At 32.7% G+C, this 15345-nt stretch overlaps 1 protein-coding gene across 1 annotated transcript; it reads left to right on the top strand.

Moving 5' to 3' along the window:
- Positions 1-916: 916 nt before the first annotated feature.
- Positions 917-14320, top strand: LOC100264817 (transcription initiation factor TFIID subunit 10). The gene is made up of 6 exons (XM_002267079.3): positions 917-1247; positions 1328-1392; positions 4389-4451; positions 10782-10839; positions 10914-10964; positions 13992-14320. Exons 1-6 carry the CDS (start codon positions 1155-1157, stop codon positions 14070-14072), a joined length of 411 nt encoding a protein of 136 aa, XP_002267115.1. The 5' UTR covers positions 917-1154; the 3' UTR covers positions 14073-14320.
- Positions 14321-15345: the final 1025 nt, after the last annotated feature.

Genomic DNA, 15345 nt, shown 5'->3' with positions numbered 1-15345 from the left:
TTTTTAACATAAAAGAAATTAAAATAGTGAATATATTTATTTTAAACTGTGCTTTAATCATTAAATTATTTGCTTTTAAAATGTAAAAGATAAAAATAAATGTGAAATATAATTTTTACTTATTTAAATAAATATTTTTTTAGAAAGTATTTTCCAAAATAGTCTTTGAATCATTAATATAATTTTTGTTTATTTATAATTTAAAAATAAAAAACAATGTTGATTTTTCAATTATTTATAAAAGAGTTTAAACAAACAATGAAAAGTCTAAAAATGGTTAAATAAGAAAGAATAGTGGCATGTGAAGAGTGGTAGAATAAAAACAAAAATAAGTCAAATGGGTATTTTTGTCAATTACTATCTCATATCCTTGTAATCAATTATGAGTGGTTGGAGGACTTTACCTTAATTATCAAGCCTATATGGGTTGAAAACATAATTTTCCAAAAAAAAAAATGTTTGAAGGAAAAATATAAAAAACAAGCACGGAAAAATTTTATAAACTTTTTGTTTTTTTTTTTGGAAATAATTGGTTAAAATGGATGAAATGATCCCAAATTTGTGAATCTAACCCCTCCTATGTTTTTACTTGAAAAATAACCTATTTTTGACATAAATACTTTTTCTCATTTCAAATATTTACGTGTAGGTTTTAAAAAAGGGGGTTATTTTTATAAGAAAAGAATGAGGGTATTTTTTTTGTTTAAATGAGGTCAAAAAAACGATGATGGGTTAAATTTAAAAAATTGAGTTTTTAATGACCCTTTTAATCAAATAACTTTGTTTTATTCGTATTTTTTTATTCCATATTCTTTCCTTTACTAAAAATATTACAATACGAATATGTAATTTTGCCCTAGAGACCAAAGTACATATTGAATTGATTATTTGGAGCATATGACTTAATTTATGAGATCACCAAAAATTGATAAAATAATAATATATTCAAGTTATTAATTTATAATTTTAAATTAAAAATAAAATTGATAATGCGTATACATGCTTTTGGGTCTACATGTTTAAATGCATTAAAAAATAATTCGAGAAATTTTTTTTAGGAATACTAAAAAATAAAAATTGTAAATAAAAGCCAGAGGAGAGGTGAGAAACTGAAGCAAATAGAAGGAAAACGCATTCCGGGACAGAGAGGGAGGATGAATCAAAACCAAGGAGGCAACGATGCTAGGCACGACGATGATTCTGCGCTGTCTGATTTTCTCGCTTCCCTTATGGACTACACTCCGACTGTATGATTTTTTGTCGGCCTAAAACTAAACTTTTTTTAATTTATTTATTTATTTATGATTTTCTGTGTTTGTTTTTTCAGATACCAGATGAACTGGTGGAGCATTATTTAGCCAAAAGTGGGTTTCAGTGTCCCGATGTTCGATTGTAGGTACTTTTTCCTTTTATTTTTTTTTTTATTTAACCTCTTTTTATGTAATTGTTTGTTTAGCCTCGTTTGGTTTCCAAGAAAACTGGGGATTTTTTTGTTTTTTTTTAATCCTATAGTTAGACTGTTTTGGTTTCCGAAAAAATGCTTTTTAAAAATGACCTGACTAAGCCATATGTTTGTATTAGGTTGTTTTTGATGGTGTTTGGATCAATGATGATGAAAGATCTCTGATTTTTATTTTCTCTCATTTTCTCAGCAACATGGCAGAGAATTTTATATATATTTTACCTTTCGATGACTATTGTTCTGACATGAACTGTATTGTTTTGACATAAACTCTGAGTAGTATGAATTTGTTTAGTGCATGTTGACGGTTTTCTCTTTGGTTGGAGAACTTGTCTTCTATTGAAATTATTAACCCTTAGTTTTGGATTTTTAGCCTCACGTAGGAAGGGTTTGAGTTTTTGGAATATAGTTCAGTGTAAAGAAAGATACAAATTTAAGTCAGTACCAGTGTTTGGTAAAATTAGCTCGAGAATGGCCATGTAACTTGGCAATCAAGATTATCATGAGTGGAAACTTAAGATGGTATAGAATTGTTATGGCAATTCAACTCAAACTTTGTTGGGCTTTAAACCACTTATTATTTATTATTATTTTTTATTTTTTAAAAAGAAAGATTCTGGAGAGAATAGTGGATTTGGGCATCATTTTTGATTTCCTAAATTGTTGTGGCAGTCAAATAAGCACATTGAAGGCTCTCCATGCTTACACAGGAGTAGGTCCCATGGTTTATGGTACATTTAGCTTCAGTTCACGATCCTAGAGTAAGGGTGTGGGTGAAACTAGATTTTTGGAAAGATGTATTGGAATAAGAAAGTTTAGGTCTAAAGTCTAATCAGGAGTGGAGAAAATATGTGGAGTGTAATTATTTTTTACAGTGAGAAAAAAGGGAAATAGATTTTGAGAATAGTTGAAGGGTGAACTTTTAGAACTTGTTGCCATGGAGAGAATTTTCTGATTATTGAGAGAAGGCTTAAAGAGGTAGAAGCATGCCAAGATAGGAAAATCGTTGACTTAGGCTATTCTGTCCTTGAAATTCTATATCCCATGTGGATATACATGCTTTAATTAGTAAGTGTTTAGCAAGTAGTTATTCTGCATATTACTGTAATTGTATAGCAGGTATTTTTCATCATATCTGCATTTTAGTCCTCACATAACAATAGCAATGGATAAATGAAGTTTTTGTTTCTGTTTTACCATGTTTCTAATTTGAGGTTGTTGTGAGGCTTTTCATACATTATAAACTGGCCACTTAAGTGTTTATGAAGCATTTTATTTTTAAGAAGTTTGAATCCTATTTGATCAGTATATTGGTTAGCTTGTTTTAAAAGTCCTTTACTTGTTTGGGAAGTTTTTTGAAGTCTAGAAATAAGTTACATTGTACTAAACAGAGGATTTAAAATGGACTAGTCTTTATTGATATAAGAATATTGTCTTGGACATCCTGGGTTGCTGCCTAAGTGGTTTCTTTCTTTGATCTTCTTCTTTCTCAATTGCTGCTTCTATGATTTTGTTCTTCAAGCACTTCTCCATTAAAACACTTAAACCAATCTATAAAAGATCCTATCTCAGTTTTGGTCTCTTACTCTCTTTCTATACCTTTGACCTTATCTCAATGATTATGTCAGCACATTCCTTTGGAAGACAGCCTTAGCCTCAAGGTTTCGATGATCATCCTATATTATTAGATCACTTCTAATACCAAACTTGTTAAGGGAACAACAAGAACAATGGGGCAATAATCATTTTTTTCATGTAGAGAATTTGTTTAAAAAAGAGCTGTCTTTTGTGTGAGGGAAAAGAGATTTTGAAGATGGGTACTTGCTGGGATGTTTTCATATACTCCTTTTTTTTTTTTTCTTTTTTTTTTTCTTTTGATGGGTTTCATATACTCCTTATATGAATGTCTATGTAATCTCCAGATGCTCAGCCAACTAGAAAACTTGATCAACGCTGTTGCTAATCCACCCATTTTAAGGCTTTCTTTTATAAACTATAGAATGCAAAGATGCTTGGATTTTTAAACCACCATCTTATAACCTATAGGTATACTCTATATTTATAGCTCTTGTAAACTCTTATGTTTGGAAATCTCACATCACAATTCAACATAATGAACATGATACTTTTATGTAATGCTCCTTTATTTTGAATTTACTTCCATGAATTCACATTCATGGACAGTTTTTTCAGGAAACAGAAAATGAGATTGGTCTTATTTTACTTGATACAAGTTTTAGTGATATCTCATTTACCGCAGAAGTTGTAATGATTATTGAGAGAGTTCCGATAATGCTGTAGCCAATACTTTGATACATAGTCACGTTTAGTTGATGCTGTACATGTGGCATAAACCATATAGACATAAAAATGTTTATGAGATTCAGGAAGCAGGGAGCTGTTCTGTCACCTACTTTGGAAAAATTCTAGACATATGCATGTAAAATTGATTTGCTAAGTTGGGATTTACTATTTCTTTCCTTCTCTTTTTCCTAATGTCCCTCTCTTTTGGTTCATATGATTGCTGTCTTTATCCACTTGAAACTTTCCTATAAGTTTATGAATTTAAGTCATAGGCTGCTCAAATTTCTGTAACCAATAAAAAATTTGATTTTTTAAATTCTTATTTGAAATCTCTGATAAATTCATAATCAAAAGTTTTGGTTGTGCCTTTGTTGGTTGTGTTATCACTTTCCTTTCAACTGAAAACCTTAGGTGCTACCATATTTTTTGAAATAAAAACGGAGTGCAATTTGGATTCCTCCTTTTTTTGGTGTAATGTAAACGGGAAGATAATTATTCAATAAGAAAGGAAACTAGTGAGTTATAATCTGCTTTGGAGGATGATGATTTCTTTAAAACCAGAATTAGACTTCTTGGATATGTATCATGTCAGATTGGATTAATTTTCTCCTTTGTTTTGCAGAATTAGACTAGTAGCTGTTGCCACTCAGAAGTTTGTCGCAGAGGTTGCTAGTGATGCGCTTCAGTATGTTTCTAAATTCTAGTTATGCCTGTATATAATGTAAAATTCAAGGCTTTTCTATGATCTGAAGCTGTGTTCATGGATGCCTAGAAGCATTAATGTTTTCTAAAAGAGGACAAAGGGTTATGTGTGAGGGAATGGTGATGGATGTAAAGTCATTCTTTATGTAGGCTTCTTATCTATAGGAGGCCAACTAAATGGGATGGTGAGGTGCCAACAGTTTGAGAGGGGATGGGTGGAGCAGAGTGAGAGGTGAGAGGGAATTGGAGAGAATGGTAGTGAAATCAAGAAGAGAACTTAAGAGATTGGGAAAATCTTTTCTTCTTTCGTTGGATGCGAAGTGAAGCCTTTTTGTATTGCTCCAAAATAGTAACTTCCATATTAAGGATCAATGATGATGTTAAAGCTTTTGGAGATGACATGTGTCCCAATGACACATTGGTCCCCTCTTCCTCCAATTCTGGTTAAGACTTGTTCGATGCATGTTAGTCCCACCTTGGTGAACCTCTAACTCTAATCACCAAGCGATGACCCTCAAATCAGTCCCAAAATGCTTGATGGTGAGAAGGCCAATTCCACTATTGAGATGCGTTAAATCCATTTCGAATCCCTCTGCTTTGCTCCTGACTTGGGCAGACGTATTAGCATCTAGGTGTCACGTCAAGGGTGAAACATTTAAGGGGGATGTAGGAGGCTAGAAGTATTATAGAGGAAACATCTTCCTCTTGACATGAGCAAAACCATGAACCCTCTCAGTTGCACTTAGTATCACCTTCATTAAGAGGTAGAGTAGGACAAACTTCCTAAGCATCTGCCATTGGCAGATTCATGTTCCATGGGTATCCGGGTAACCCACGGATATGTTTGGAGATAGGACTCTTATGTCCAAATGATGTAGCCCTATGACATAGGAGCTATGTAGGGAGAATATGGATGTGTCAATGCCTTGGAGATCATGGGTGAGATGCGCTACATGTCATGTTAGTGGAGAGTGGTCTTGAGCATGTGTAGTATGTACCAAGACATGTGGTGCCCTGTAATTGGTCCTGTCATGATGGAGCTCATACGACATATATTAGGCACATAGTACACCATGAATGGTCCGCATGGATTTTACAAAATAGAATATTAACAGTTATGTAACTCACAATGTATGTTGTGGGTTTGAAACAAATGGTTGTGAGGATTGTAACTCTAGTGCACATGTAGAATATGGGAGACCTTCTTATGGGAAAAAGGAAAACTACGATGAAACAAAAAAATTGGTAACTATTTAGGATTCCAATGGTCACATGACCCTTTGTGAATCAAGAAATCAACCATCTTGGCACCCTAGCAACATACATTGACGCTCCTATACAAATTGCTCTCCTTCTCCCATAAATTGTTTCAATGCTTTTTGGATGTCCCTAAGAATGTTGAATATGGTGAGAAGTTGGAGCATTCCTACTACATCAAATAGAATGAACATAAACCATAAGTCATCAACCACTTGGTAGTAGAGTGGCATATGATCCACGCTTTCTTACACATGCAGTCCTTATTTTTCCACCCCCCTTTTTTTCCTATCAAAAAAAATTAGGTGGCCTTTTTTGGATCCCTTTTTGGAAGCTAAAACCTCTTTTTAAAGTCTAATTACATCTTCTATTTGTGTTCAGGTGATTTTAAATATAAAGGCTTCTGACTTTAAAAGGAGCTTATATGGAAAGTTGTTTAATGTTTAATAAAACTTTCATAAATACCAAGATTGTTCCATTTGACATTATGACTACTTTAGCTTTCACTTTGTGGCTAAAGCAAAATAAAAATGATCCCTAATGAGGCTTTAGGCTAGAAAATCATCTACTTCCCTTCTCTCCACCTTCTTATGATGATATTCAACCAATAATTTCTTATCCAAAGTTAGCAATCATTGCAAGGTGTCGTCTTACCCACAAATATATTCATCTCATGAACGTGGTTCAGCAAAGCCTTGACATCACCTAGCTCCCAATCTTAACAAATTCCTCTACAAATCTTGGATTTGAATGCCCAATATGTTGTGGGAGCCTTGACACTAACCAGTATGTCATCCATATTACTAGCACAAAGTTCGAAAATATTTCCTTAAGAGATCCCTCCTCATGTCAGCCATCTTGCTAAAAGAAATATTCTTTTCTCACCTTGAAAGTGTAATGACTAGGAACCTTCCCCTCCCTTTTTATCCCTTTTCATAACCCCTCAAAAGAAGCCTTTTACTACCTTAGAGCACCAGCCTTCTCTCCTTCTCTATAATTTTGTACACATTAATAATCTCCCACAACTATTCCTCATCCTTCTTTTGTACTTCTTATTCTTTCAATATATATATCCTATCAAAAAATAATCTCCCACAACTGTCCCTCTTATTGGTTGTGCAAATTTATTCTCTAGATACATATATAATAGAAGGATATGTGAGTGGTTCATACACATCTTCCAATTGCAAATCTCAAAGCATTCACCCAAAAGTGTATTGTTTGTTGCCTACACTTTTACTACTTAGACCACCATGAGTGGTTTCAAGGAGTTCTTCAAAGCCTTAGAAGGTTAAACTCAAAGATTTGAAGATTAAACTCGAAGATTTGAAGATCAAATTCGAAGATTTGAAGATTCAAAGATTACGCTTAAAGATTCAAAGATTAAATTTAAAGATTAAAAGATCAAGTTTGAAAATTCAAAGATCAAGTTTCAAGATTTGTAGATCAAAGTTTGAGGTATCTTCCATTTGAGATTAAACATTTCTATCCTCAATGAGCGTTATTCAAATCAAGATTCAGGCGTAGGCCTAAGCCAAGTTAAAGTGAAGCATGTGCTCAAGCCAACCTAAGGTCTAAACCAAAGGCTAGGCCAAGCACAAGCCTAAGCTAAGCCAAAGTCCAAGTATAAATTCAAGCTAAGCCAAGATCTAAGACTAGACCCAAGCAAATCCAAGGTTTAAGCACAAACTCAAGCTAAGTCAAGGTCTAAGACCAGGCCCAAGCTAAGCTGAGGTCTAGGTGAAGGCCCAAGCCAAGCAAATGTCTAAGTCTAGGCTCGAGCTAAACTAAAGTCTAAGCATAGGTCTAAAGCCAAGCAAAAGTCCATGTACAAGCCTAAGCTAAGACTAAGTCAAAGTCCAAACTCAAGACATACTAGGGCCTAAGCCAAGGTTAAAGTCCCTTCTTAGAAGAATCAAAGGATAGTGTAGAGACTACACTCATAATCCTACATGTTCATAAAGAAAAAAAAATTTTTGCCAAAATTTTCTTCTTTTAGAGAAATTTTTGCATATAAATTTCTAGCATGAATTCCCATAAGGTGTGCAAATTTCTATTAAAAATGAAAATTTTTGCATAACAAAATTTTTCTTCATAGGATTTTAAATGTAGTCTCTATGCTTTCCTTTGATTTTTCTGAGAAAGGTCTTGATTTTGGCCTTGACCTTGGTTTGGACTTAAAATTGGACCTTGTTTTGGCTCAAGCTTGTGCTTAGACTTTGTCTTGGATCAAGCTTGTGCTTTGACCTTGGTTTTTGCTTGACCTTATGCTTAGACTTGGACTTGGCTTGGTCCTGGGCTTAGACTTTGGCTTGATTTGGGTTGTTGTTGGATCTTGGCTTGATTTAGGTCTGTGCTTAGATCTTAGCTTGGTTAGGCTTGTGCTTGGATCTTGAATGGGATTTTAGGTTAGCTTGGGCTTGTACTTGAACCTTGGCTTGGCTTGGGCTGGAGCTTGATCTTGGGCCTTGGTTTGGCTTGGGTTTGTGCTTGGATTTTAGCTTGGTTTGGGCCTATTCTTGGACTTTGGGCTTGGGCCTATGCTTGGAATTTGGCTTGGCTTGAAGATACCTTGAACTATGATTGTCAAATTTTGAATTTTGATCTTTGAACCGTCAAACTTGATATTCAAATATTTAAATTTGATCTTTGAATGTTCAAACTTGACCTTGGAGTCTTGAAACTTGATCTTGGAATTTTTGAACTTGATCTTAGAATCGTCAGACTTGATCTTTGAATCTTCAAATTTGATCTTCGAATCTTCCAATCTTCTAGCTTGACCTCAAAATTTCGAATTTAATCTTTAAATCTTTAAGCTTGATCTCAAATCTTTGAACATGATTTTCAAATCTTTGACCTTGATCGTTTTGAAGAACTCCTTCAATCTTTGGGCAAAGTTTCTCCAACTTTTCTCTAGTGTGGAAGTCTTCTCTTTTCTGTCGATGTCTTTTTGTGAAAGCTAAGGAGGCCCTCCTATTTACTGGGGTAAACAGACCCTCTTTGGTAATTATCTGTTAATTTTCTTGGAATATTAAAATCTACTTATTTTATATTTGAGTGGTAGATTGTTCCTATTTTGATCATTTTTTGAATTAAAAATGATAATTAACTTGTTTATTAATTATAAAAAATAATTGACTTAATTATTTTACATTTTATTTGGAGACCATCCCTACTTTGTGCATGACACCTTTTTGAATTAAATTTGATGATTGATTTATTTATATAATTATCAAAATTAATATATTTCTTTTACATTTGACTGAGAGATCATTCTTATTTTGTGTATGACTCATTTTTGCATTAAAAATGATAATTAAGTACTTGTTTGGAAATATTTCCTATTTTTTTATTTTTAAAAATAAAAAATGGTAGTAACTTCTAAAGAAAATATCTTAACTCTTATATAAAAAATATGAACTTACCTTATGTTCTTAAAAATCACTTTTAAAACTCAAGGTAGTAAATTAAACACTTTTTAAAAGATACTGTCTTTTTTAAGGTTTTGCTTTTTATATAGGAATTACTATCATTTTCTATTTTTGAAAATAGAAAATAAGAATTGCATCCAAATGACATCTAACTTATTTATTTAATTGTCAAAATGAACTTTAACTTGACCACTTAGGACATGTGCCAATTTAGGATTGGTCTTCCATTGACACGTGATGATTAGTAAACAAGCAAATTTTGCCTCTCTACAAGGACATATAAGCATACTTGGTTATGTGCTTTGAACTGGACTAACTTTGCTCCCTTTTGATGAATACTATCTCTTCCAGCTTAGCAACTGATGTTTCAACTCTCAATAATGGGATCCCACACTGATTTTACTTTGTAAGAAGCACCCAAAGGAAGACCAATGTAGGGAAAAGCCAAAGGACCCATCTTATAATTAAGTTATGAAGCCAATTCCTCCCCATCCTCCCCCATCCTTATAGAGATTTACTTTTCTTCAAAGGTTATTCCCCCATTCTTACAGAGATATTACTTTTCTCCAAATTCACCTTTGTACTTTGGACCACCTTGAAAAAATAACACAATGAAGATTCCTCCTGCCCACACAAAATGTTTTTGTGAAAAGAGAGAAAAGGGAGAATACCTAATTTTTGTTATTAAAAACTATTAATAATACACATTGGACTTGGGTATATATATACATGCTAGTGGGACCCACAATACAATAAGGAAAAAAAAGGAAAAGTAAATAATTGAAATAACTGTACACTATCTAATAGTTTTCATTAACATTCAGAAGACAAGAAGCCTACCATTTCTGAGGTTGCTTAGCAACCTCATAGGACAGAAATTTTACCTATTTCTATTTTTCTACCCCATAATTTGGATATTGGATAATGGTTGTTGCAACAGCCTAGTGTATCTTCTATATACATACACATATAAATCAACCTCTCAAGTAATCGAAAGAATGAACTCAAAGGTATGGGTTTGCATGTTTCCAAGTGAGTATTTTGTCAAGACATATTTACTTGTTCCCTTTTTCATAATTCGTTTAAATATTAAGATCAAAATTTTTCTATGAGTTGGAGATCTCTGCATGGATGCCAATTAGAATCTATGCTTTTATGCCAAAGACCTATAACTGCAATTTGGCCTTAGGAAAATGTGGCATAAATGGGCTGCAGTTACAACATGAACAAATCGATCCTGCATATTAGGATTTGCACTCTTTGGTGCTTTTTAGTTCATCCCCCTTATCAGGGGAATAAAGGAAAATGATAAAATCCTGTTCTTGGCCCTACTTTCTGGATCCATAATGCAAACCCATACCACTTTTTAGTCAAACCTGTGGTTGGAGGCTATTGCTATAGGACAAAGGTGCAGATTGCAAGTAGGATGAGCTTTTCAATGTGTTTGTTCGTTTAGGACATTACTTCATTGATAAGATTCAAAGGACCTTGATTTAAGCTTTGCATGTTGAATTCTTATATGTTATCATCTTAAAAGTACTCTGTTTATGCTTGCGCTTCTATTATGCTCCATTTAAGATAAATGGTGCTGGAAGATGTTATATTGTTTGTGTATTCTAATGAAGGCAATGCAAAGCAAGGCAGTCAGCAGTAGTCAAGGACAAAAGGGATAAACAGCAAAAGGTGTGTGAGTTATATGTTATATGTTTGTTCTTTCCTTTGCCTTCTTGGATGCTCTAATTTTTTTGAGGTAACAGGATAAGCGCCTGATCTTGACAATGGAGGACCTCTCTAAGGCTCTGCGTGAGGTGAGCACCCTAAGTCTTAATAAATTATTCTTGGCTTGGAGAGGCAAAGTTCTGTATGCTATTGTTATCTTGTCTGTTTTATTTATTTTATTTTATTTTATTATATCGTGGTATGAGACATTGGCCACTTTGATTCAAAAGGTCCCATATTCCATTTCAATATAACTCATGAATTTTGTTTGGTTGGAGTACAGATGTGGGAGGTTAGTGGGTAAAAAGGGGGAAGCAAAAAATGTTGCCTGTCAGGGAAAAATAAAGAAGGAAAGAGAGAAAAATCTTAATCAGGTTGTAGAGACTGAAAATAAAGCTAATTAGAGACTGAAAAAAATAAAGCTAATGTTAAGTTTATATGGACAGTTTAGAGAACATGTGGATGAAACAAATCAACTGAAGTTTTAACATGAATCTTTACTAGGTAAACTTAAAACGTGATAATACTAACATAAATCCTGATAAATTTGATAGTGAAACAAAAAATATTTAACTAAAAGATAAATCTCCTTTGCCTACTAAAAGAGTTAAACTATATTATACCATATAAAAACATTAGATGCTAGAGTTTTGAAGAGTTCAATTTGACAAAATAAGAATTTAATGCTTAGGTTCACAAAATCAGCAAAAATAAAATTTAAAAATTTTTAGAGTTGATTTTTAATTCCAAATTATTTCTAGGTATATGTCCTTATATGTGTTGATTTATTTATCTTTATGTTTAATCTCCTATGTTCTAACTTTTCATGTGCGTCATTAGTCCTTTTGAACAGAAAAATTCAAAAAAAAAAAAAGAAAAAGAAAATGTAATGTATTGAGTAAAAGTTCTTTGTCACCAATGATCATCATTTTCAATGTCAACCATGCAGACTATTTAAATGAAAATTCTCTAATATTAGTCAACAACAAGAATTGAACTTTTCATGTAGAATTATTTTACCTTTTTCTTCCTTTTATTATCAATTTCTAACCTTTTGTACATTTTAAATAATTAATATAATGATTCTTTTAACAAAAAAATTTTGAATTTGATTTTTCTTAAAATTTATCAAAAATAATTAAAAGTGTATGGATCATTGTATCATGTATCGTGTATCATATATGTATAGTAAGATATGCTTAAAATAAGATACATATTGTGATTTCCATAAAAAAGTATATCTTATCATTGTATTGTATTGGGTATGTCGTAAGATTTTGGAAACTATGATTTCTTAAATTTCTAGTAGATACAAAATTCCAAATAGAAAGATTAATGAAAGGTCTCTGTACCTGACCCAGAGGCAAATTTGAAGCCTGCTATGTGTCTTTAAATTTGTCTGAGATGAGCCTAGTCTTCTTCTTAACTTCTTCTGCAATTAGGCTTCTCCTACTTAAAACTAATTTGAACCAGGAGATAAATATTTGGTTAGTTGTGCAATGGGTTTGAAAGTTCGATTAATTAGTGAAAAAGAAAAAACAAAGGGGTTTGGTAAATAAGTGAAAAGATAGTTGAAATAAGAATTGGCATTTGAATTTGGTTTGGACCGAAATGTTTTGGTGCCTGATTGGCTCAAGTAGTAAAGGGATGGGGAGGGTTTGTGGGAGGTTCCAGGTTCAAGTCCCAATGGGGACAAAAATTTATCTATCAAAAAATGCTTTGATGCCCGTTTGATGCAAGATAGGTAGTACTATATAAAACAGAGTAGAGTTTAAAGAACAGAGAGAGGAAAATAGGGGAAAAGAAGTAGAAAGGGGGAAGAAAAATAGGCAGCAAACAATGAGTGTAATGGATCTTCAAATATTTTATTATTCACTCAGGTGGCGTTTATGTAGGTAATCCAGTGCACATTGATTAAAACTTTGAAATAAATTCATACAACCTGGCTAGATTAAAACATGATAATACTAAAAAATAAATCCTGATAAATTTGATAATGGAAACATGAACAAAAATCCTTACTAAAAGTAAAAAATTCCCTATGCATACCCCTGCCATAAGTCTGAAAAAGGTCTCTCCAAAAATCTTTGCCTGGGAGTTGACTTGACTTGACTTCCTTTTGTTTTTGGTGGGGGGGGGGGGGGGGGTGGGGTGGGGTTCTGGATGAGTTGGTTTGGGCCAGATGTAACCATCCATGAAGAGAGGTCCTCTTTGGAGATCTTGTGGGATGGTATATCTTGTTGCTCCTTTGGGCCTTCACAACAAAGGAAATTTGCATGTGTGCCTTCATTGGTTTTCTATGTGATCTTGTAGCCTATTCCCTACAACAGTTGTTTGTTGGTTCTTCCTGCTTGAATGCCTTCACCCTTCTCTCTTCTTATCCGTTCACTCAGTAGTTGGCTTAGGTTGAATTTTGATGGATGTTCCTTTAGATATCTGGATCAATCAGGGACTATAGGATGTAAATCAAGTAATCAACAAGGAATGTTGTTTCAGTCTCTTAAAGTCAGCATCTGATGGACTTATGCTAGCATAACAGAAAATATTCTGTTCTGGAGGATTTTGAAGAGACTTTTGATGCGGTGATGACTGATGTGGCTCTTGAGGAGACATCCATTGTCACTGTCCCATGTAATGAGGATGCGTGATCTTTACCTAAAGACGTGTCATTACTTCTCAGCACTTAGGAAGGCTATTTCTAACACCATTGTGTTGTATCTGGATTGTGCAGTGCTTTGCAGCATCTTTTCCTCTCATTTTTTTTTTTCTTGTAATTCTTGTTTTGTTCTTTTCTTTTACATCGGCTCTTCAGAGAAAATAAGGGATATTTTAAAAAGTGGCCATTAAAATTTCAAACAGATTGTAGGCTGTGCCTTTCTGACTCCTGTTCTCACATTTTGTGGGGACAGACAGGGTGTCGTTATGCGTAGTGTTAATATTGACATGAATTTGGGGTGAATAATTAGAGAAAAAAATTGTCAAATGAAAAAGTAAAACATATGCTGCAACCGTTTTTCTTGTCTAATGCAAGGCCATTTGCTATTGTCTAGTGTATGCCTAGTTCTCTCTGAGGATGATCAACTGATTTATATATAATATTGTTGTTGAATGTGCAGTGTGGTGTGAATGTGAAACATCAAGAGTACTTTGCAGATAGCCCTTCAACTGGGATGGATCCTGCTTCAAGAGATGAATGAGCTGATGATCAAGTTGATCTGTATAACAATTTCTTCAATGTTTTTATATTTAAGCCCCTTAACACATTTTGCTTTGTTTTCAAACTTGCCCTTTTTAGTCATGCCTATTGTTTTTTTTTCTCTTTAAACCATGGAGTTTTTATTATAGGTAGCTGCTGTCTACCTATTAGCCCATCTTCTTGTAAAAATAGTAGGTTTTTATCTATTTGATGATCAAGTCCCTCATAAAAAGTGGAAATCTTTTCTTCTCTTGCTTCGCTATTTGTTTATTTTTATTTGATGATCAAGTCCCACCGTTGAAAATTTAAATAATGTAACAATAAAAGATATAGACATATATGATTAAATCTCAAGAATAAATTAAGTTGAAAATATATCTGCCCTTCCAAAGATGCTGCGAAACTAAAGCATGTGCAAATCTATCTGAAGCTGCTAGAATATGAGTGGATCCTGCTAGAGCATGCATTGCTTTCCATAGTCACTCTTACCTAGAAAGGATGGAGAAGGGAAAGAGATAATTGTGGATTCTCTTTTTTTATGTGCATTCTTATTGACTTGCTTTTATTTTGAAAATTTTATTTTTGAGAAAAAGTTGGAAGTCACCATTTATTTATTTTAAAGGAAAAACAAAATAAGAAAGAAAATCTCGTGTGACTCCTTATTTAGAAAATGTGTGTTTGCAAGAACCGAGTTTGGATTTGAGAATCAGATAACCTATTGAGAAGGTATGATGATTAGCTATAACACCCCTCTAAACTTGTATACATATCATTTGTACTAAATGAATTAAAACAATTGTGACAATTAATTAATTAATCATGGATAACAAAATTAAGGATACAAATTAATATGTAGGAAAATGACGATAAAATCAAATTATAAAAATATACAAGGTAAATGGCATAAGAATTATACAAATCAATTCATTAAACTAAATAAAAAATTTCAAAAATTAGTTTTTCAAGAAATTTCAAAGAAGTTTATTAAAAACAATTTTGAATTAATGACTTCAATTTATTTATTTATTTTTTAAAAAGTTTCAATTTATTTTGAACAAGAGATTTGATTCAATTTTCAAGAATGTCATTTACTCTCATTGTTTAAAAAATTCATTAAAAAAATCAATATGGTTTTATTCACAATAAAAAGAATTTTTATTTATTTTGCTATAAGTAAGAGGAATTTTTACAATCTTATTTACAAAAGTATTTCAAAGAAAAATGATTTGTACAAAATAATTTTTTTTAAAAAAAAGTTTTTTATAACTTTATTT

This window comes from Vitis vinifera, chromosome 14 (genome assembly GCF_030704535.1).
Source record: "Vitis vinifera cultivar Pinot Noir 40024 chromosome 14, ASM3070453v1".
NCBI lineage: Eukaryota > Viridiplantae > Streptophyta > Magnoliopsida > Vitales > Vitaceae > Vitis > Vitis vinifera.
This window is presented reverse-complemented; position numbering and strand designations above follow the sequence as displayed.